The sequence below is a fragment of the Hyperoodon ampullatus genome, assembly GCF_949752795.1.
Source record: "Hyperoodon ampullatus genome assembly, chromosome: 4".
Classification (NCBI taxonomy): Eukaryota; Metazoa; Chordata; class Mammalia; order Artiodactyla; family Ziphiidae; genus Hyperoodon; species Hyperoodon ampullatus.
In genome coordinates, this window is record NC_136917.1 from 30,496,364 (window position 1) to 30,521,031 (window position 24,668).

General features: G+C 43.9%; 1 protein-coding gene across 2 annotated transcripts in view; it reads right to left on the reverse strand.

Annotated features, from left to right (window-relative positions):
• INSR (insulin receptor) overlaps positions 1-24,668 on the reverse strand; it is a gene marked incomplete at both ends in the record, with an annotated part of 130,321 nt that overhangs the window by 12,491 nt on the left and 93,162 nt on the right. Inside the window, 7 exons of one of the 2 annotated variants that reach the window (XM_079701686.1) lie at positions 2,210-2,369; positions 7,303-7,442; positions 9,000-9,274; positions 14,050-14,085; positions 16,036-16,237; positions 21,783-21,950; positions 23,957-24,207. In XM_079701686.1, coding sequence (XP_079557812.1) covers positions 2,210-2,369; positions 7,303-7,442; positions 9,000-9,274; positions 14,050-14,085; positions 16,036-16,237; positions 21,783-21,950; positions 23,957-24,207 — 1,232 coding nt within the window. The remainder of the gene's footprint in view (positions 1-2,209; positions 2,370-7,302; positions 7,443-8,999; positions 9,275-14,049; positions 14,086-16,035; positions 16,238-21,782; positions 21,951-23,956; positions 24,208-24,668) is intronic. The other variant, XM_079701687.1, reaches the window with a different exon arrangement.

The window sequence follows — 24,668 nt, forward strand, 5'->3', positions numbered from 1 at the left end:
CCATCCTTTGGCAGGGGAAGCTGGAGGCTACTGATTGCTCAGAACCCAACACATCTCAGGGTAGAATCTGAGATCCATGCTGCCTGCCCCACCCCGTCTCTGTGTCCCAGATCCCACAGTCCTTAGATTCCAGTGGCCACGAGAACTAGGGTGTGGGAAGGAAAGCACCCAGAGTGCAAAATTGGAGAGGAACTCTTGCGCTTGGCCATGCCAGGGCAGAGTCAGCCCCTGAGGGTGAGTCCCTCTTTAAATTTTGCACCCTAGGTGTCTTGCTTGCCTCCTTGTTATTTAAGAAAGAATTCTTTTAAGTAATCTAATGTGTCAAACATTTAATTCTCCAGATTTTTTGCTATTGTTAGTAACCAGTGCTGGATGTCCTTGAACATTTATCTTTTTTGGACAGCTCTGGTCATTTCCTTAGGATGAATGTCTAGAGTCAGCACTGCTGTAAAAGCCTTGGTAAGCTTTTTTGATACATACTATTAAAGGACTACATTTTAGGACTCGTCTACCATGAAACAGAATGTCCATGTGTCTGCACTCCTGGACAACACTAAGTACATAATTAAAAAACAGAAACAAACAAAAACCTTGCCAATTTGATAAGTTAAAAATTCTATCTCATTTTGATTTGCTTTTTTTCCTTTTGGTGTGGTTTTGAGTGAGGCTGGACTTTTTTATCCTTACATTTTCTATTTTTTCTATTTCTTTTTAAATAGGTTATTTATATCTTTTGCTTATTTTGTGTAAGGACATATATCTTTAACTCATAGGAGACATACATGCATACTCATTTTGTATGAAAGATATTAACTCTTTGTCAATGATGTTACATGTGTTTTTCCCACTTTGATATTTTCCTTTGAATTTTGTTCCGGTGTCCCTCCAAATCCTTGAAAAACCCTGAGTCTTAGGAGTGTCTTTGTTATTGATGATCCCCTTGGAACATACCTGAGTTTATGCTAAGACATGAGATGGTTCGGGATGGGGGCTGGCCACCAGAAAACCAAGTGTGTGATTAGACGGGTGGGGTGGCCTCCAGACAGGGGGAGGGGCTGGAGGTGGAGTTCAATCATGTGGTCAGTGCTTCAACCAATCACATCTGTGTAGTGAAACCCCAATAAAAACTCAGTTCACCAAAGCTCAGAGGAGCTTCCTGGCTGGTGAACACATCAGAATAACAGGAGGTGATGTGATGTGTCCCGATTCCATGCGGAGAAGACACAGGAGCCATGTCCAGGACCCTCCTAGCCTCCACCCTACGTGGCTCTTCATTTGGGTCGTCCTGACTTACAACCTTTGTAATAAAACTGTCCTTGTCATACAGCATTTTCCTGAGTTCTGTGAGCCATTCTAGCAAACGATCAAATCTGATGGGGCTGTGATAACACCCAAATTTGTAGCCAGTCAAGTCAGAAGTGCAGGTGGCCTGGAGAACCCCCAAAACTTGCATCTGGCATTTGAGGTGAGGGTAGTCTTGGTGGGAACTATGCTCTTTTTAATTTGTAGAGTCTGTGCTAACTCCAGTGGAAAGCATCAGAACTGTAGTGCTATGTGTCCGGTTGGTGTCAGAACACATACACCACCCAAGTTCCCACTCCTCCTGGTCCAGAATCTCCCTTCCAAGTGTCTGGGTTTCTACCACATGTCGGGCTGAACATCTTCCGCCCCAACTCATACATTCTTCCAGTTTCCGCCAAGATATCACCACTTCCAGGAAGCACTCCCTAACCAGCTCAGCTCTCCTCACCTCTCCTCACCCTACTGTCCACAGTGTATTCAGCTCGCCCAATGGCAGCAGTTCCTGGCTGCAGGCCAAGAGCATACCCAAGGCCGAGCAGATAAGCGCCCACATCCTCCCTTGGAGGGCATGGCCTATCTAAAAACAAAGATGAAGACACCAGTAACAGGAGCTAATGTGTTTATCAGATATGCCCTGTGCCAGCCACTTGACATTCATGATGTCTTTGAAACGTCCCTTCACCTCCAGGGGTGGTCCTAGTATTATATCCATGATCAGATGAGGAAGTGCAGGCTCAGAGAGGGCACGCCTCTTGCCCTGGTCACACAGCAGCAGCCGTTGGACCCAGGAGTCAAGACAGAGCCAATACCCACAGCCTCCATGCTTCCCCAACCATCCTTTGAAATGTTCTGCTGTGCTCAGCACCAAGCACAGACCCTACCAGTCGAAGGGGCCATGCAGACTTACAATAGTCTGTGACGTAGAAATAGGTGGCTTCCGTCCAGGAGCCATTGCCCGCCAGGGAGGTGGCCCGAACTCGCACACTGTAATTCCCGGGTGGCAGACTACGCAGCCTGCAACCCTGCTCCAGAGCAAAATGCCTGCGGGAGACGCAGAGGTGCAGCTCCTAGAAGACAAGGATCCCACTCAGAAATGACACGGATGGAGTTAGGTACAAACACGGCAACAGGCAAGCGACTTTGAGACTCAAGGAATTACAGAAGCTGAGCTCTGTGGATAAGGCACAGACAGAGAGGTTATCATTGATACATGATACATGATAACAGCCAATCTTCCTAAACCACAGCCAAGCATGTGGCTCAGATCATGTCATTTAATTCTTATAACCACCTCATGCTTAGCCTCATGTTAGAAACAAGAAAACTGAGGCTTCGGGTGGAGGTCTGGCAAACGTTTGCTGTAAAGGGCCAGAGGGTAAATATTTTTGGCTTCAGGGGGGCCAGACGGTCACTGTCACCAACTCAACCCAGCCATCATAGCTCAAAAGCAGCCAGAGATGGATCCTGAATCCTGAATTTATCACATCCGTAAACAAATGAACGTGGCTGTGTGCCCACAAAACACGGTGGATGCTGAAAGCTGAACGTCATAGAAATTTACACATGTCAAGAGATGGTATCATCTTTGGATTCTTTTCAACCATTTGAAGATGTGGAAGTGATTCTTAGCTCACGAGCTGCACAAAAACAGGTTTTACATAAATAGTTTGCCCTCCCCTGATTGAGGAGTTGAAATGATTTGTCCCAGATCTCATAGCTGGTAAGTGGCAGGGAAGCCCTTGAACCCAGAACTGTCTGGCTCCAAACCTCTCCTTGAAACCACCATGGGGTATTTTCACCAGGACTCCAGAAGGTCAGGAAAAAAGGGACCCTGATCACCTAAATCACCTAAGAACCAACCGGTTACATGGGCTTAACATCTTAAGGACAAATTTTAAGACACCTTCCTTGCCTTTTGATTTATTTTACCATCATTAAAAGAGTTGGGATCTACTTAAATGTCTGGCAAGAAGAGAGGAGATAAGTAAAGTATACACGTCCCAGCAATAAACATGTAAAAAGAAAGAAACCCAGAGCTTATTAGGAAAGGCATGAGGCTCACTGGGAAATACGACCACGAAACCTGCAAACATCGGCCAAATTTTGAAAACTTTCCAAAACAGCTCCAGGCTAATAGTGCATGCAGAGAACTGGACTGGAAAATTTCAGGAAGGAGTGAAGAGAGAGAGAAACATAAAAACTCCCATGCTTATCATGTGACAATAACAGCAAGAAAACAGATCGGGCTGACGGCAGGGGTGGGGAAGTCTAGTCCAAAGGTTCTTCCAAGTAGAATGAGTCACCAAGTGGAAAGGGACAAATAAGCAAATATAGAAACCAAAGGTAGCTGCTATCCGGGATAAAGGGGAAATACATCCTACAGTGCTGGTCATGTACCTGGAGGGGTGGGGACGGAGAAGGGAGCATGATGGAAGAAACTAGAGGCAGCTCTCTCCATAGACGCCAAAAAAGCAAATCAAAAAGCAAAACTAGAAGCAAATCTGATGAAGAGTGACGAAGCCAATTATAGAAGTTTGTGCAAACAAGAGAAAAAAAAAAACCAGCTCAAAACTGCAAAAACATATTGAAGCAAAGGATTTAAGTGCACAAAAACTGAAAATCGATGCTCTTTCCAGGATGGGGGTGGTCCCTGGTACCAGGGTCCCCCAAGGTGGGAAGGGAAGTGGTGAGGGGAAAAATGACTCTAATGCAAGGTTCAAGGGGAGGCAGAATCAAAAACAATGCAGCTAGAGGTGATTTTGGCTGTTAAACTAGCCAATAAGGGGGGAAAATGACCTCCCACCAAATGCTGGAGAGAATTTTGTAAAACTAGCAAAATCATATCCCAACAGCACAAACGGTATAAAAGTAGTTTTTTTATATTACCTTTTACTTTATCAAAGCGATGTTAGACAATTATGGAAAATGGAGATAATCGCCCAGTTTTGCTTATAAGTTTTTTTTTCTTTTAACATATTATAACCTCTCACTCCTAATTTTCCCTCTATCCCTCTGTTCCCCTAAAGAGCAAATAGGGCTCGTCTGTCTAGGATCAGGGTCCATGCAGGTCCCAGGGCTATGCAGGGCAGAGGTTATGGTGGAGATTGGTGGTGAGGATTCCTGCTGGCAACACCTGGGCTCCAGGAACGAGAGAGGCAGGCCAGTGAAGGTGGCTGCAAGAAGTTAGGGTTGGGTCCAATGCCAGTAGGGTAACAACTGTCCCAGTTTACCCACATTATCTTGGGATGCAGGACTTCAATGCTCGAACCTGGGAAATTCCAGGCAAATGGGGATGAGTTGGCCTCAGTAGCAGAGACCTGTCTCCATGGAGACAGAAAGCAGATTAGTGATTGCCAGGGGCTGGAGGAGGAGGAAGCAGGGAAGACTGGGGGTTGATGGCTAAGGAGCTGGGCTTTCTTTGCTGGGTGACGAAAATATTCTGAAATTGTGGTGATGGTTGCAACAACTGTGACTATATTAAAAATCATTGAATTGTATGTGTTAAATGGTTATATTTTATGGCATGTGAATGTACCTCAATTAAGCTGTTATTTTAAAACCCTCATGCCTGAGCCAATCAGCACACAGCACTGTCATGGTCTTATGATTGGGTGTCACGTGACCTCAGCATGGCTGGAAATGCTGGGACACAGACTCTCTCTTCCTCTAGGCTTGGCCCTGAGAGGATATGGAGATTGGAACCACTAAAATCACAGGACAATCAGGAGCTGCTGGGATCACTGCAAGGACCCCTTGAGATGCAACAGATCCAAAGGAATTCTGGATCCAGCTGTGCCTGATCTCCTTCGACTGTTCAGTTATGGGAGCTAATAAGCTTCCCTTTTGTCATAAGCTACTTTGGATGGGGTGGGGGGGGTGCTTCTTGGCTGCTGGTGGAAGATGAAGAATAACAGCTTGGAAGATCTAAAATCCAGAGCCTGTAATCTCAACCCCTACATTATACTGGACAATGGTCACCCCCAACATCATTCTAAAGGGCTGTACATCCACGAGTTTTACGGATATATCATCCTCTATGTATCCATTCTCCAATGGACAGACATCTAGTGGCTCGTACTTTTTGCTAGTGGTGAAAATCTTATGCATAAAGCTTTACCACCACCCCAAATTTGAATTATTTCCTTAGAACATATGGGATTGATATATAAGGGATAAGATATTAAATAAACTCTGCAATAACGGCACCCTATGAATCATGCCTCTCTTTATACACCCCTGAGGGCTCCCCTCCTATACTGATGCTGGGCTTGGCCACTGGACTGACACTGGTACACATTTTTCCTTGTTTCTTTTGACAACACTCTGCAGGACATATAAAAACAGGCCGAGGGTCAGATTTGGCCCACAGATGACAGTTTGCAGATTTCAGTTCTAAATCATCATCAAAGTTGAATATTTGGACATCAAGAGATGTGGTCCCAGGAAGGATCAACAGAGAGAGGTCCATCTGTCCTCTCTGGCTTGGGGAAGCCAAGCTCTGCCCACCTGGTTACAGGATGACTCTCCCTCAAAGTTCCAAGAAGTCAGACAGTTTTGCTACAACTTCTGTTAGGGGTTGGCAAACTAGGGCCCGCAGGCTGAATCCAGTCCACTGCTTGATTTTGTAAATAAAGTTTTATTAGCACACAACTACTCCCATTCATTGTCGTATTGTCTGTGTCTGCTTTGGAGCTATAACAGCAGAGTTGAGCAGTTGATCCAAGACTGTGTGGTTCCCAAAGCTGAAAATATTAACTCCCTGGCCTCTTATAGAAAATGACCTCTGATCCATGTAATCACCCTTAATTGCCGATGTCAGGCACCAGAGCCCAAGGATCTGGGTTTGAGTGTTGGATGTATGACCTTGAGAAAGTCTATTCAGCTCCCCAAATTTCCATTCTCTCAGCCATAAATGGAGACACTAGCAGATTTTCCCTTAGAGGGTCATTGTGAGGTATAAATGTATCATTGCAAAGGGCTCAAGTGATGGCAGGGTACACCCTCTGGGTCAAACTCAGGAAGGTAACTTGACATCTGCCTCAAGTCACCCAGTAAAGGGGAGAAATATCCTTAATCAGGTCCAAGCCCCAGCAGTGCCTCTCTTGACAGGTGTAGACCCCAAGCCCTTTCTGGGGATAGAGACCTGCCCCACAGTGGTTACAGGCTTAGCGTTGGGACCAGCAAATCCCAGCCTGCTTGCTGCCTGTTTTTGCAAATAAAGTTTTACTGGCACACAACCATACCCCTTCATTTACGTATTGTCTACACGGCAGCTTACACAATTCAAAGGCAGAGTTGAGTATTTGCATCAGACACCATCTCACCACAAAGCCAAACATGTTTCCTATCTGGCCCTTTACAGAAAAAAAAATTGCCAACCCATGGATTAGAACATCAGATAGTCTTGGGTTTGAATTCTGACTCTATTCTTATAAACCTTGGGTGCCTCATGTTTCAATTCTGGATGCTTCAGTCAGTACCAAGCTCATTTGGGTTATTCTGAGGATTTGTTGCACTTCATTGGTCCCGAGAGACATATTATTTTCACATTTTGACATTTCTGAAATTGGAACGCATCTTACAATTAGAAGTGGCAACAGCTTTTATAAGCTGTTATCGGTCTATAAGAATAACAGGGCCTCTTATCACATCTTAGTGGTCTATAAGAATAACAGGGCCTCTTATCACATCTTAGCAGTCTATAAGAATAACAGGGTCTCTTATCACATCTTAGATATGGTAAAATAGGATAAATGAGATATCATGTGTTAAGCATTTAGCATGCATAGGGCACATGGTAAGTCCTGGGGATAGTTTAGCTACAATAAAATTTGTAAGCTGGCGTTTCTGACCCATCTCCCTGGAAAGTCATATATCAAGGCTTTGAGTCCTCATGACAAAGCACCTAATGAGAGAAGCACAGGAGCCAGAATTTAAGAAGAAGAAGGAGGTACCAATGACAGCCTTGAAGGCACATTCCCCAGGCGTCAAGGATCTTACCTCTTCGCCGTATCGTCGATAACTCACTTCGTACAGCACGATCAGACCGTTGGGTTCCTTGGGCTCCTGCCACATCAAGTGAACGATGTTGTTCTCGAAGATTTCGTGAGTCACGGGGCCAACAATATCATCTGCCTTGGCTGTAAGGGGCAGTGGTTAGAGGCAGGGACCCGATCCCCGGATCAAATCCCACCTCCACCACTTAGCGGCTGAGTGACCTTAAACTGGGTACGTAACTTTCTTGTGTTCCATTTCCCTTATTGGAGAATGGACGTATAAAGCTCGTCTCATGGGATCCTCTACATATTTATGTCTGTCTGTCTATCAGTCGATTGCTCTATGTCACATCCTGTTGAAATGGAGCAGGGCCCTATGGTCTGTGTCCCCCATGTCCTCCTCTGAATCAGAGAAGGGAGAAAATGCAGAAACAAAGGAAAACAGTCAAAGGAGACCAAATAATAATAATTTAGTCATTAAGCAAAGTCAAGGACCTTGAGTTCCTTCTCAGGGGCTATAGATAATATTCTGAGCCCTGTCCTGTGAGCTGTCTTATAGATACTGAAACCGTCGTCAGGTGGAGACGTTAACTACATGATGACCAGACTGTACCCATGACATAAGCTGCCACAATTCCAAGAATTTGCCTCAAAGAAATGGAAACAAACCAACCCTAAAACTGAAGATTAACTGTACTTAAAACAATCAAGATGACGCTGGTCAGACCACCGATGACCAATTTCAAGATGACTGTGAGAGCTGACTGTGCTGTTTCTGCATGTAGCCGCCTCCCTCCATCTATAAAAGCTCTTGCCCACTGGTTGTGGGGGTGGGAGTTGGCCTTTGGACAGGAGTCCGCCCTCCCCTCTCCCCACAGTTGCTGGCATCCAAAATAAAGCAAACTTTCCTTTCCACCAACCCTGCCTCTTTATTGGCTTTTGAGCAGCAAGCAGCCGGGACCCCACTTTCAGTTACACTGTTGGTTCTGATTCTCTGGAGAACCCTAATACACTATATATGTATTCCTTCATTTTAATTTATTTTTCTTATGGCTCGTGTGTACTTTCTAAAGTTTATATAATGGCTATGATGACTCATATAATTACAAAATAATATAGGTTAACACGGATGGACCTTGAGGGCATTATGTTAAGTGAAAAAAGCCAGACAGAGAAAGACTCATAGTGTATGATCTAACTTATATGTGGATGATAAAAAAAGCTGAACTCATAGAAACAGAGAGTAGAATGGTGGTTCCCAGGGGCGGGAGGTGAGGGAAATGGGGGGATGTTGGTCAAAGGGTACAAACTTCCAGTGATAAGCTGAATAAGTTCTGAGGATCTAATGTACAGCATGGTGGTTATAGTTAACAATATTCTGTTGTATACTTGAAAGCTGCTAAGAGAGTAGATCTTAAATGTGCTCACCACAAAAAAGAAATGGTAATTATGTGCCCTGATGGAGATGTTAGCTAACGCTACTGCGGTAATGCTTTTGCAATACGTAAGTGTAGCAAACTAACACATTGTACACCTTAAATTTACACAATGTTATACATCAATTACATCTCAATAAAGCTGGGGGAAAATGAAAAATGACTAAGGCAAATAAGTTAAAGTCACATATATGCTGCCAAGAGGGTGGAAGGCTTTTCCTTGGTCAGCCTGGGTCTCTTGGCCCCATGATGTGAGCTGACCCACCTTCGGGCATGGTCCTGGCACTGACATATGCAGCCACACTGCACCTCTCCTCGGGGGAATCTTGGTTGCAAGCCTGCAGCTCAATGCGATAGCCAGTAAAGTGACGCAGGCCAGAGATGACCAGAGACTCCTTGTTCACCACTTTCTCGAATGGTCTGTGCTCCTCTGAGCTCGTAGGTGGGCTGGTTGAGGACGTATTGGGGAATCCCGGAATGGTGGGCACGGCCACTGTCACATTCCCCACATCACCAAGGGCCCTGCGTTTCCTCGACGGCCTGTCACGACAGTAGGACACACCCGGTCAGGCGATCACCATCTTTTAAAAAACGCTGCCAGAGAATAAAAGGCTTAAAACCAAAGACTGCGGTGCAGTGAGATTCCAGGGGGAGTGTGGATTACAATGTTAATTTCCAGGAATTACAACCCAGAGCAGTTTTCAAGATGCCCTCATAGGCAGGTGCACCCCAAGAGGGGAGTGGGGGGCCTCCAGGACCATCCACAGGAGACACACCAATATTCCCGTCAACATGCTTGATTTCAGATTATCATTTTGCAGGTTAATAGCCCAGCCAGGGTCAGTGTTAAAAATAAGATGCCAAAAGCGTGTAAGAGTCTAGCTTTTCAGGAAGCCCTGCCAAATGGTCCAAGCTACTTGACAACATCACCAGTTTAATCAGGAGAAATGCTTCTTCTGAGCCTAGGACCCTTTAGGACACCTGCATAATCTAAGTGATTATACTTCAGTTCTTGGTAAAAGAATCTTATCACTCGGGTTGCTAACGGTAACTCAAAAAATGTCTATGCGATTGGCACATTTTCCCCCTTAAAAAGATATATGAAGAAAAATGTTAATAGCCTAAAAAATATATAAATCCAGGGGCTTCCCTGGTGGCACAGTGGTTGGGAGTCTGCCTGCCGATGCAGGGGACGCGGGTTCGTGCCCCAGTCCAGGAGGATCCTGCATGCCGCAGAGCGGCTGGGCCCGTGAGCCATGGCCGCTGAGCCTGCGCGTCCGGAGCCTGTGCTCCGCAATGGGAGAGGCCACAACAGTGAGAGGCCCGCGTACCGCCAAAAAAAAAAAAAAATATATATATATATATATATATATATAAATCCAAAAAAAAAGGTATAAAGAAAGTTTGAATTTACTCATTATTCTGCTGGCCACTGTATCCTTTGGGCAATTATTTTTATTATGTATGGGTATGATGGGGATCAAGGTAGTTTTATAATCCGCTTTGCTCACTTGTATTAGAAGCATTCTCAAATATTTTCCTGAAAACCTAATGTTTGAAGTAGGACAGAATTTACATTTTTTCTTTTTCAATGTAAAGGTTTTCCCTCCTTGTTATGAAAGTACCACGTGCTCATTGCAGAAAACTTGGAAAACTGTAGAATATTCCATTTAATACGTGAGCCATAATTTACTTAGTCATCCTCTTATTTTTTAATGTAAGCATATTCTTAACTTTTTGTTACTATAAATATTAATTTGATCATCATCTGGTTGTCTTATTAGTTCCTAGAAGTAGATTCTGAGAAGAGCAATCACTAGGTTATGCCTCTTTACACTAAACTTCTATCCTCCCGACCCTTTGTATTGACTGTGGTCTCACCAGTAACGCATGAAACTACACATCAGGATAATCTCAGCAACGCTGAGTGTTAAAAGGAGTTTTTGTTTTGTTTTGATTTTTCTTTTTCAGATTTTCAACCTGAGGAAAGAAATTTTTTAAGCATTACTCTACTGCTTTATTTGCACCTCTGTGTACTGCTGAGTGTAAAGTCTTCTGTCCTTCATTGATTCTTTTGTGTTTCACTAAGGATTTGTCTACCCTTTGCCCATCCTTTCTATGAAGTTCTAGGGCCTTCCTCATGCCTATTCCTGAGCTGTTCATTCACAAAGGACATTAATCCTTTATCGATTCACCCTGGTTTGCTGTGTGCCAGTGAGTTTTCTTGAAATGATTTGAAAGAATCTTTCACATTGATCTATGTAAGTTTATATCTCAGCAATTTAAATAATTTTTTTTCCTTTACAGGTAATTTTAGATGGGATTACTAAGGTTTTAGCGCAATCATGAAAGGGACCTTTCCCCTGACTTATGTTTTAATTGTTGCTAGTATATCTACTGCATTTTTGTTTCTTTCTATTGTACCTACTTTCCCAAACTCTCGTTCTAAGAGTTTCAGGGTTGATTTTCTTAGGTTTTCAAGGAACATACTTGAAAAAGGGTCAGCAAACTTTTCCCATACATGCTAGATAGTAAATATTTAGGGTTTTGTGGGACATGTGATTTTTGTCACAACTATTCAACTTCCAATGGCTTTCAAGCCATGGCAGCTTGAAAACAGCCATTGACACAATGTAGACAAATAGGCGTGGCTACATTCCGATAAAACTCATTGACAAAAACAGGTAGTCTGCCTACCCTTGCACTAGAATACCTGAAAATATCAGTGATTTTATTTCCCACAATCCATTCCTTACAATTCTAATTTCTGTATTACTGCATTGGCTAGATACCCAGAGAAATGTTCCTTAGTAGTGAAGAGATTGGCTTCTTCCAAAGCTAACAGGAATAGTTTTAAGAAAGATGTTAGCTCAGCTGTTGGTTTCATCTAGGTAATATTTATCTTGTTGCAGAAATTTTCTATTCCTAGTTTTGTTTTTTTATTCCTAGTTTTATAAAAGGCCTCTCCCGCTCCCTTTCTCTAAATAAATAATTTTTAATAAATGTTATTGAATGAGATTATTGTGATTTTCCTCACTGGACCTCTTAATGAATTAGATTCTATTAGCAGAATGCCTGATCTTGAACCATGCTTGCATTGTGAGATAAATGATATTGCCAGCACAGTGTTTTATTTAGGACATGTGGATCTAAAATCCCATATTAGCTGGTTCTGGGTTTTCTTTCAACATAGCATCTTTGTCAGGTTCTGCTAAGGGGTTCTATGTTAGTTTTATCAAATGAACTGGGAAGATTTTCCATAGATTTCTATGCTCTGGAAAAGTTTCTGTATTACAGAAAATAGTTGCTCTTTGACACTTTTTTTTTTTTAGTCTTTTCCCAAGGTTATTAGGATATCTTTCTGCTGCTTCTTGAATTAGCTTGGACAAGTCAAAATTTCTCAACTCTCTGAAAGTTTCAAATCTAATAGCTCATGATTATCCATAGACTTCAACATAGTAAAATCTTTGTCAGACTTCAGTTTTACATCACCTTCTTCTAGTTACATTTACCACAAGTTAAGCTATGTTGATTTCCCCTCCCTTCCTAATACATTGTATCTTACATTTTAAAGCTTTTTCTTAATTTACCATTTAAGTCTACTAATTTGCAACAAAGTCCAGCTTTGGCAATATTCTACAAGTGAAGGTATGTGATGTTCACGTCTCCGTTATTTTCCAAATGGTTTTTAATGAAAGTTTCCATTTTGACTTTCACCCAACAGAAGTCTAAGTGATCCACTTTTAATCACCAGGAAGTAGAGTTTTCTGTTCAATCTTTTGAAGTTTACCTTTAGTTTTTATCGTGCTGTAGTCAGAAATCAAACCCTACTTCGGGAGTACTCACTAAGATTTTCTTTGTGGTCTTTTTGTGTGAAAACACCAATGACATTCTTGAATGGAAACCAAAGCTATTAAACCAAAGATGCACGCATATTAGCAAGGTTCAGAACATTTCTACACAAGCACAGATGGGCCTTCCAAATATGACAGAGACACTGGGGCCTTGTGAATAACCACTGAGAAGTTGATATCTGAACAAAGGGAAACATAAATGGCCTCAAACAGGCTAAATATGCATACACCAGAAGGATTATACCCCAAAAGACCATGTGGTCATGAAAGACACCCCCATGACAAAGCATCAACTGACTTCTCTCTCTCCCTACATACACAGCACTTTATTATCCCACAATCTCACATTAGACCAGTGGTTCTCAACCAGGAGTGACTCTGCTCATGGTCCTACCACCAAGGGGACATTTGGCCTGTCTGGAGACAGTTTTGGTTGTCACTATTTGGGGTACGGTGTGACACTGGCTTCGAAGCAGTAGAGACCAAGGATACTGCTCATGATTCTACAATACACAGGGCAGTCCTCACAACTGAGAATGATTTGGCCCCAAATGTCAAAAGGGCTGACATTGATAAACTCTCGTCTGGATCAAGGCCTCAAATTTCTAGACCTTTCTTTACTACAGATTATATTCCTAATGACCACTAGAGGGCAGATCGGGGCCACACACGGCCTAAAAATAAATAAATAAACCCTCTGCTGGAAGAATAAAGTCCCTCTGCATGGCCCCTACCCTGCCTTTCCAGTCTCTCCTGTTCTTCCCAAGAGTCCAGGATTCTTTCCACCGACTTGCCTTTCCCCAAGTTCTCTCTGCCTGTACTCTCCTCCAGGACACGCCCCCCGCTTAATTCTTTTTTCTTTTCTTTTCTTTCTTTTTTCTTTTTTTTTTTAACATTGAAGCATAGTTGATTCTTTAAGACACATGTCAAAGGCAAGCATCCTTGACTATCCTCAGTGGAATTGAGGGACTCAGCACACCTGTGCTCACTCACACCTGTCATCCCGCACTTGTCACCCCCACTAAAAATGTTCCGCTCCCAGATCAGCCTTCCCCACTACCTGATGCTAAGTGGTTTTGACTCTGGGTGCCGGGCACAGATCTGCACACGCGGTAGGCTAGATGAATAAATCTGTAGTTAGTAAATGCATGGAGGAAAAAATGGGCGGCACCTAGGAGGTGCCCAGAAAGTACGCCCTTGATTCTATGTTTTAGTACGAGTGTGTTAGTTAGGATTTCCCCCCACCACATTCACACCCAGATCCCATTTCAGGGTGAAGGCACTTAACGTGTGAATTTGTGAAGCGCCTGGTCGCGGCAGAGCAGCGCGATGCATGCATCAAACCACAGAAGCCCCCTGGGGTCTCAAAGGGGCACAACATGCTTCCTGACCCGTTGGCCCATTGGCCCTGCGCTGTGCAGCCACCACGGGCCATGCCTACGTCCCACAGGTGAGTCGTACCTAGTGTCCTCGGCAACAGGGCCTGAAGAGGATTTTCTGTGAAAACAAAACCAGCCGCTTTGAGGACAGTCCTGGACCATGGACCACTTGTTCCCATCACTTGAACCACACCTTCCCCAGCAGATGCAGAGAACACAGCCAGGGGCTGGGGGGCAGGGGGGAAGCAGAGAAAACACCCCCCAGAGACCCGGTCATCTGGGGATCCCATGGGATGTCAAACATAACACCACTTTTAAACCTCACAACTGACTCAGCCATTATCCTAAAGTCTGGTAGCGTTTTAACAGGTAAAACAGTAACTGCCTCCAGGCCTGGGCTGTGCCATTTAGTGCTCTTTTGGACTCAGGGTCAGACAAGAATGCAAGAAAGAGAAAAGAAGAAATGTTATATATTGATGGTTCTGGGGAAACCTCTACCAGGAGCATTGCTGGGCCTTTGAAGAGACGCATTTTAGAATCTTGTTTTATTCTGATGTAAATCTGGGGTGGGGGGGTGTCGATATACTTTGGAAATGGCCAATGGTATTGGACATTTCTGAGTAGCCTTCTGGTGAAGTCCGTGGCGGGAGGGGGAGGTCAAGAGTGGAGAGGAAGGGGCAGCTGAAAGCCCTCAGCACACATTTGATTAAAAACCTGGGCAGAGCCATTCATAAGCAAAAAACAAACAAACAAACAAAACCACATGCTTTGGACACCTAAAAAGGAGATGGCAAGTGCTTCAGTGGGTTACCGTAAAAATTCATGAACTCATAAGATGCAGTGCTACTGCCATCTAGTGGGTGGAGGCCAGGGATGCTGCTCAACATCCTACAACGCACAGGATGGTCCCACCCCAGAGAATGGTCTGGCTCCAAATGTCAATAGGGCCAAGGCTGAGAATCCCCATATAACTCGTATAATCTCACAATCCTAAAAAACAGGAACTACTTTTCTCTCCACTCTTCAGATGAATAAACTGAGGAACCAAGAGAGGTAAAATAACCCATGACCCACAGAAATTTGCATTCTACCTAAGTGTCTCTGCTTGCAGGAAAGGTAAAGAAGTACGAAAAAACAGAATCATTTTTAAGGCAAGCCCTCTCTGTAGATCAGATGTACATCAGCAAGCAAGCCCCTTCACTCACTAAAGGAAAAATATTTAAATAGAAGAAGCTCCGGAGTTTTTAAGAGGTCATGGAAAGTTCTGGAAGGGTAAGAAGGTTACACAGATTTTAAAAAGAGAATGCACTGAACTTGAGACTCAGCCACAAATCAAGCATGGGGCCAGGCAGGCACTTCTCGGTCATCTAATCTAATAATTGAATATATCGATTATTCATTATTATCTATAATCATCTATTAGATAATAATCAATTGTTGGTAATCTAATGGAGATCGTTTCAGAACTCAGAATGAGGCCAGAGGCTGGGGTAAAGAGTTCATGAGACATCAGAAAGCAATGTCTTCAGGGACTTCCCTGGTGGTCCAGTGGTAAAGAACCCGCTTTACAATGCAGGGGACACGGGTTCGATCCCTAGTCAGGGAACTAAGATCCCACATGCCGTGGCACAACTAAGCCCGTGCACCACAACTACTGAGCTCACGCGCCTCAACTAGAGAGCCCGCTTGCCACAAACTAGAGAGCCCACGTGCTCTGGAACCTGTGCACCATAACTGCAGAGCTCACACACCCTGGAGCCTGCAGGCTACAACTACAAAGAAGCCCGCATGCCTCAACAAAGATCCCATGTGCTGCAACTAAGACCCAACGCAGCCAAAAATAAATGAAAGAAAGAAAAGCAAAGGTTGAGTTTTTTAAAACACCCCCGCCCTCCGCCTTTTTTGGCGATTATTCACTCTTCCTGGTACGGTAGTTGTTGAAATCGCAAGATCTCTCCCTCCCTCCAGGGAAGTGGCTCAGCGTGGACTCTGCCCACCCTCTGCATCTGCACTTCATCTTGTTCCCTAAATAAGGACCCCAGACCCCAAGCCAATGGCAAATGCTGACCTGGGGATGAAAACGACATTGTGTAGGTAATCTTCGAATGTTTTCCTGAATGAGGACTCCTCCAACTCCTTGAGGATCTGAGAGTCGGTCTTCGGGCAGGAACAGCATTCACCAGCAGACTCTTCGTACTCACTCTGATTGTGCTTCTGGGACCCCTCAGACTCGAACGGTGGAGACCAGGTCCGGGAGGGCAGCTTCAACCCTGGAGAAAGCCAGAGCAGGGCTCAAGTTCCAGCCCCCTACACACATACATACACGCAGAGCAAAGGGGGCCTTCTCAGAGTAGCCGGGCACAGGGGACAGAGCTCGGGGCCAGGGTCTTGGTTCAAGTTCTACTGGGAGAAATAAGATCTCTCACTGGAGGGTCCTCCTGACAACTGAGAAGGCGCCTGTGGATGTGCAGCATGAAAATGTCAGACACCACAACCCCATAGGGCTGGATGCTGAAGGTGACCAGGCATGTCCCTGCCCTCACAGAACCTACATTCCAGTGGACGAGGTACGTGGGGGTGGGAGGAATACACAATAAACTAATAAATACATATGCCATGGGTCCGATGGTGGGGTGAAAGGACAGAGGGTGTCTGGGGTGGGGGGAATGTCTCAGAGAAAGTGACCACTAAGCAGTCCCCAAGGAAGTAAAAGAATGAGCCATGCACATATCTTGGTGTAAAGCAATTCAGACAGCAAAGAACGAGTGCAAAGGCCCTGAGGTAGGAATTTCCTCGGCATGTCAGAAGACAGCCAAGGACCCAGTGTAGCTGGAAGGGGATAAGGGAGAGAATGGGAGGTGGCATTAGAAAAGGATTGGGGACCAAGTCACAGTTGAATGAATGAATCATCAATCAACCAGGTAACTATAAAGGGATAAGAGGGCAGAGCAGAATTCCAATGGAATTCTAAGGGGTCAGACTTGTAGACCCAGTGTTTATACTGAGCAACCAAACTTTGCAGCACAAATGAAAGAATCTACAATTCGTTCAGGAAAACGGAAGTCAGAGCAGAGCAGTGGTTCTCACCGGGGCAGGGGTGATTGAGCACTGCCCCCCAACCCCCTCTGCAGGACAACGGGCATGGTCTGGTGACATTTTGGTGTTCACCAGGGATGCCGCTCAACATCTTACCTGACACAAGACAGCCCCCACCTCAAAGAATTATCTGGCCCCAAATGCCAACAGTGATGGATGAAAGACATGAAAGGAAATTGGGGGAAGAACTTTTTCCAAGAAGCACAGAAAAGAGAATTTTTTAAAAAGGAAAAAAAGAACAACTTCTCAAGGTCATGCTCTTAAAAATACCACACTGTTTTTTTAAGTACCACAGCTGGTGTGTCTTGACCCCTGAGGTCCAGTCCTTGGGATGCCTTCTGCCTGTGACTTCTGGTACAACCTGGAGGATGCAGGCTACTCCTTAAGGGCAAAAAGCATGCCCCTGATGCTGGGTGCCTACTCGTTTCTATTGAGCAAGGGAAATTCCATCTCTTCCTCTCCCTTTCAATGGCTCTGCTAGACAATGAGTTCAAAGTATCTTCCTGTGAATGGTGAGTACCCACTCGGAAGCTTTGCAAAATCCTTAAAAAATACTTCTTCTTAATGTTTGTTAATAGACATGGAATAACCTGTGTGGGTTAGCTGTTAGAGAGGCTATTGATGGCATTATGGATTAAAAAAAAAAAAAAAAAAAAAAAAAACTTCAGATTTCCTTAGTAAAAGGTTGGGGGGGGGATCCTGATTTTTTTATGGGGTGGAAGGGACTTTTGATCAGGCATGGACATAGCTCCTGACACCTGTCACCCCTTCTGCATGACACTTGGTGCCCCATGGATTTTCTGTGACTATAAAGTATAGTGAGGTATCTAGGATAGTCAAATGCATAGAGACAAAGTAGAAAGGCAGGCACCAGGGGATGGGGGAGGGGGTGGGGAGTCAGTGTTTAATGGGGACAAAGTTTGCAGTTTGGGAAAATGAGAAAGTTCTGGAGATGGATGCTGGGGATGGTTGCACAACAGTGTGAATGTATAATGCCGCTGAAATGTATACTTAAAAGTAGTTCAAATGGTAAATTTTATGTTATATATATTCCACAATAAAAAGCCATATAGGGCTTCCCTGGTGGTGCAGTGGTTGGGAGTCCGCCTGCCGATGCAGGGGACACGGGTTCGTGCCCCGGTCCGGGAAGATCCCACATGCCGCAGAGCGGCTGGGCCTGTGAGCCATGGCCGCTGAGCCTGCGCGTCCGGAGCCTGTGCTCTTCAACGGGAGAGGCCACAACAGTGAGAGGCCCGTGTACCGCAAAAAAAAAAAAAAAAAGCCATATAGTTGATAAGACTGTACTGTATAAATGAAATAAACAATTCGATATCAGAGGAGAAGCTAAAAGGTCTCACCAAAAAAAGAGATAAATATGTCAGGTGATAGATGTATTAATTAACTAGATGGGAAGAATCCTTTCAAAATGTGTATGTATATAAAATCATCACAATTTACACTTTAAATATCTTACCATTTACTTATCAAGTACACCTCAATAAAGCTGGAAAAAAAAATACTTGTAATACTAAAGGAAGCTACTACTGGGCACGGTTAGTAAATTATTGATCTTGTGTGTGTTAGAAAGCTTATTAATTTGTGTGTGTATTTGGGTTTTTTAATTGTGGCAAAATATACATGACAAAAAAATTACCATCCTAATCATTTTTAAGTGCACAGCTCAGTGGCATTAAGTACATTCACATTATTGTGCAACCATCCCCACTATCCATTTCCAGAACTTTCTCATCTTCCCAAACTGAAACTCTGTCCCCATTAAATACTCACTTCCCAACCCCTCCCCCAGCCCCTGGCACTCACCATCCGGCTTCCTGTCTCTGTGGATTTGACTCCTCTAAGGACCTCCTAAGAGTTGAATCATACGATATCCATCCTTAGTAAGTTTATTTTTTAATTACATAAATTTTGGCATCATTACAAATAAAATCATGTCAAATTGTCATATTGTAATGATAGACTCAGATTTCCAGAATAAAAGTTGTTGCTCTAAAAAAGAAAGAAAGAAAGAGAAAAAGAAAACATTGCCTATCCTGATGCTGCTGGCAGTTCTAGCTGGCAGTTTCGGTTACTCAAATGCAGGGCCAACAGCTGACAGCTGAGCCAATGACTTCGCTTGCTCTCAAGTTATATAAAGCATGCAAGGAGATAAATCACGTTTGCAACCCTCTGCTCAGGCGGGGGATGAGGTCACAGGCATACATATAGCACATGATCTTAGAGCTGGGACAGCTCCCAGAGATTATCTGGCCTCCCGCCCCTTCTCCCCAAAAGGAGGCAGCCAGTGACAAGCTCAGTGACTTGCCCAAAGCCCTACAGCAGGTCAGAGAAGACCTCAGGCTCCCGACCTCAGCCACATCTCCTCAGCAGCCCCAAGGTCTGAGGATACCAGTAACTCAAAACATCTAAAGAAAAATAAATACAGACCAACCAATCAACAACAACAAGACAACTAAGGGATAAATCAGGAGCTTGGGATGAACATACACACACTATTGTATATAAGATAGATAACCAACAAGGATCTACTGTATAGCACAGGGAACTGTACTCAGTATCCTGTGATAACCTAGATGAGAAAAAAATCTGAAAAAGAATGAATCTAGGTATATGTATAACTTAATCCCTTTGCTGTACACCTGAAACTAACACAACATTGTAAATCAACTATAATAAAATTAAAAAAAAATAAAAATACAAAAGAGTCTAGGGATTTGGGGGAAAATACTTTATATAGACTCAAACAAAACAAAACAACTAAAGAAAAAAAAAGACCTCTGTTTCTCCAGTTTGATGGGCTTTTTTAAAACCCACTTTTACAATAATCTTAAACTAATTTATACACACTAGTTTGAGGCTTCAAATATTTTTCCCTTTTCCTGTAGATGGATGGAAGCCCATTAAGTAAATGAGATTAAAGACTGGAAAAAAATGTGTCATTAGTATAAATTTTGAATGGAAAGCCCAGGAGGGAAGAGATGATCACTCTTTGCTTTCTCTGGTCCTTACAACTTAAGGGTCTAAAATTAGGGGCGAAAATTCTTCCCTGACTTTGCCAATCACCACTCCACACATCGGCTGTGTTTCTAGCTTTGGAGGGAAGTCTTGCGTGGGTTAACACAGCTACACCCCTACCAGGGGAGGTGGATGAGGAAGGGGAGGAGGAGAAAATTCCAGAGGGAAATGATGCCAAGACATGGGGAGTGCCTGTTTTTGACAGGAGTCTTCAGAGCGTGTCCTCACGCTGTGATGTTTAGAAATGCGAACAGGCAGGCAGACCTCCTCCTCTTATTGTGTTTTTCTTACAAATCGAAGTTTGTGGCAACCCTGCGTTGAACAAGTCTATTAGTGCCATTTTCCCAACAGCGTTTGCTCACGTCGTATGTCTGTGTCACGCTTTGGTAATTCTCACAATATTTCAAATTTCTTCGTTTTTATTATATTTTTTATGGTGATCTGTGATCGGTGATCTTGGATGTTACTACTGTAATTGGGCATTTTTTTTAGCAATAAAGTATTCTTCAATTAAGGTATATGCATTGTTTGGGTTTTCTTTTTTTTAGTCTAGATTTCTTCTTTGTTAAATTTTTATTGAAATAGAGCTGATTTACAATGTTGTGTTAGTTTCAGGTGTATAGCAAACTGATTCAGTATTTTCTTTTCAGATTCTTTTCCATTATAGGTTATTACAAGATACTGAGTATAGTTCCCTGTGCTATACACTAGGTCCTTGTTGGTTACGTTACCTATTTTATATACAGTAGTATGTATATTTTTAATCATTTTTTAATTGGTGTATAATTGCTTTACAATGTTGTGTTAGCTTCTGCTGTACAATGAAGTGAATCAGCTATATGTATATCTATATCCCCTCCCTCTTGGACCTCCCTCCCACCCTCCCCGCCATCCCACCCACCTAGGTCATCACAGAGCATGGAGCTGAGCTTCCTATGCTTCACAGCATGTTCCCGCTAGCTATCTATTTTACACATGGTAGTGTATATATGTCAATCTTAATCTCCCAATTCGTCCCACCCTCCGCTTCCCCTCTGTGTCCACATGTCTGTTCTCTACGTCCACATCTCTATTCCTGCCCTGCAAATAGGTTCATCTGTACCATTTTTCTAGATTCCACATATAGGCCAGAAAGAGAAACACAGTAATATGTATATTTTAAGTATATTTTTTCTTAAACATAATGCTATCGCACACTTATAGTATAGTGTGGACATAACTTTTATAGGCACTGGAAACCAAAAAATTCACGTGACTCAATTTATTGCAATATTCGCCTCCTTGCGGGAGTCTGGAACCGAACCCGTAGTATCTCTGAGGTTTGCCTGTATGTGTCTTTTCGTCAGAGATAAAATGGAGTGTGTGTACCCATATGCACATGCTGGGAAGTGGAAGGGGCGAGATGCTTCCCCAAAAGAAGAACAAAGTGGATCAGATGTTATACACACTACTACGTATAAAATAGATAACAAGAACCTACTGTGTAGCACAGGGAACTCTACTCAACATTTTGTAATAACCTATAAGGGAAAAGAATCTGAAAAAGAATATATATGTATAACGGAATCACTGTGTTATACACCTGAAACTAACACAACAGTTTAAATCAACTATACTTCAATTTAAAAAAATGTTAAAAAAAACTTGAAAGAAAACGGCCCCTCCCCCGCCTCTGTCTGCACTCACCTTTGAGGCAATAATCTAATTCATACAGTTCACCGTCTTCCTCCTGTCTCTCCCAGAATACCAAGTAGTGTGTGATGTTGCCGTTGGGGTCAGAGGGAGGCTTCCACTTCAGAATAATCTGGGACGAAGAATTAGACACCGAGATGGGATCCAAGGGGACAGAAGGATCTGCCAAGGAGAAAGGAGACAGGTCCACTGTGAGGAGGAGGAGGAGGGTGCAAGCCATCGGGTGGGCATGAGGGGGAAAACCCAAGTTTGAGGAATCATGAGGATGTTCTCTGCAGTGTTATTTAACATCAGAGAAAAGTGGCAACACGTGGAATGCTTGCCCAGTGAAAGCATGGGTTACAAAATTACAATCCATGGGTACCACAGACTATGTAGATTTCACGTTCCACCATTTTTGCAACAAACATTTACGGCAGCAGCCCCCAACCTTTTTGGCACCAGGGATCAGTTTCGTTGGAGACAATTTTTCCACGGACTGGAGGCGGGGATGGTTTCAGGATGATTCAAGCACATTACATTTATTGCACACTTTATTTCTATTATCATTACATTGTAATATATAATGAAATAATTATACAGCTCACCAGAATGTAGAATCAGTGGGAGCCCTGAGCTTGTTTTCCTGCAACTAGATGGTCCCATCTGGGGGTGATGGGAGACAGTGACACCCGAAGTGTGTTGCTTGTGTCCAGTCTACTCTGTAAAATGCAGCTTAAGTGTCACTTGCCACTCACTGATAGGATTTTGATAGGAGTCTGCAAGCAGTTGATTTATTATGGTCTCTGTGCAGTCAGACCTCTCTGCTAATGATAATCTGTATTTGCAGCCGCTCCCCAGCTCTAGCATCACCGCCTCAGCTCCACCTCAGATCATGAGGCATTAGATTCTCATAAGGAGCATGCAAGCTGGATCCCTCACATGCACAGTTCACAGTAGGGTTCATGCTCCTATGAGAATCTAATGCCACCGCTGATCTGACAGGAGGCGGAGCTCAGGCAGTAATGCGAGGGATGGGGAGCGGCTGTAAATACAGATGAAGCTTTGCTCGCTTGTCACTCACCTCCTGCTGTGTGGCCTGGTTCCTAACAGGCGGCAGACTGGTACCAGTCTGTGGCCCAGAAGTCGGGGACCCCTGATTTACAGAGCTCCAACGACGTGCCAAGCTTTCTCTGTTCTGGGCACTGAAAAGGTGCTGGGGAAAAGGAGGATCGTGGGAATAGACAAAGCCACATCTTCTGGTTAACATTAGCCCCAGTTGAACCCAGTCCTGGGGCAAATTTTGGCAGTGGGATGCCATTCAATCTTATCACTGAGCTGGCAGCCCATCTAACATTCCCCCCAAAGGCACCACCTTTGGGGTCCACAAAAGCTTCCCCTCGAGAACGGAGGTGGCTGAGGGAGTCAGTGAGGGGTGGGAGTGGGGGTCTCAAGGCAGAGGACACAGTGTGTACAAAAGCCTGGAAGCTGGAAGTTTCCAGAAACTATAAATCCTGCTGGAGGTATTGCTGGAGGATACAGGATGAGAGGGCAGTAGTCAATAAAGCTGGGGCTGGTTCATAAAGTTTGGACTCGATCCTACGGGACAGGATTTCTCAACTACTGACTTGCGGGGGCTAGATAATTCTTTGCCGGGGGGGCTGTCCTGTGCATTGTGATATGTTGAGCAGCATCCCTGGTCCCCAACCCCGCCTCCCCAGTCATGCCAACCAAAAATATCTCCAGGTAGCACCAAATGTCTCCTATCCCAATGGTTGGATAGGGCTTATGCTTTATGAAAATATAACTAAATTGCTATGAAACACTCCTCAAAAAATGGAGATGGGGGAAAAGGCATAGTGATGAAACAAAAATGGCAAAATATTGATCATTGTTGAAGCTGAGAGATGGTTACAAGGTGGAGGTGGGGGGAATCTTTTTTTTTTCCTACTTTTGTAAATATTTGAAAATTTTCCATAATGGGAAGAAGAAATGTATTTTCCTCTCTGATGTCTTGTTTCTACTGCCTCATCTTCTGAAATTATAAACCTCAGTGCCCGGCTCTTTTAGAAGCCAATAACCATGCAAAAAAAAAAAAAAAATCCATTTCATATGACATCACCGGGTCAGCCTGTTAAACGCAAGACGTCTGATTCACGCACAAATTCATATCCACAAGAAATGCTTACTAGTGGCATCTGTCTGGACATAGATGATGTCGCTCTTGGCCCCGTATGTGCGGCGTTCATCAGAAAAGGTGACCAAGGTCTTGACAAAGATGGCGTACTGGGTCCAGGGCTTGAGACCACGCATTAGCCACCCGGGGTGGTTCTGTGACTTGGGGTCGTTGGACCTCATAGGCGGGTCAATATCCACCACGGTCCAGCTGTTGGAGCCACATGCATCCTGCCCATCAAACTCCGTCACGTTCTGATAAGGGCTTTCAAGACGAAATAGGAAAAGTTGGTCACCATTTCTCAACTATAGCTCTAAAGACCAAAGAGATGTAGCCGGGTGAAGTTACCTCCTATAGGCTTGCACCCTGTTCACCAACAATCTTCTACCACAAGAAAGGCAGACACAGGAAGAGCCAAAGAGAAAGGGACCGCTTCCCTTATGCCTCAATTTCCCAACAATAATAATAACAGTGATCAGGATGATGATACTAACTACCAGAGTTATTGATAAGATTACACAAGAGGATGTGTGTTGACTTCTCCACACACAGCCTGACACATAGTAAATTTTGAGGGATGGGGACTTCCCTGGTGGTCCAGTGGTTAAGAATCCACCTTCCAATGCAGGGGACACGGGTTCAATCCCTGGTTGGGGAACTAAGATCCCACATGCCGCGGGGCAACTAAGCCCACGTACTCTAGAGCCTGTGGGCCACAACTAGGG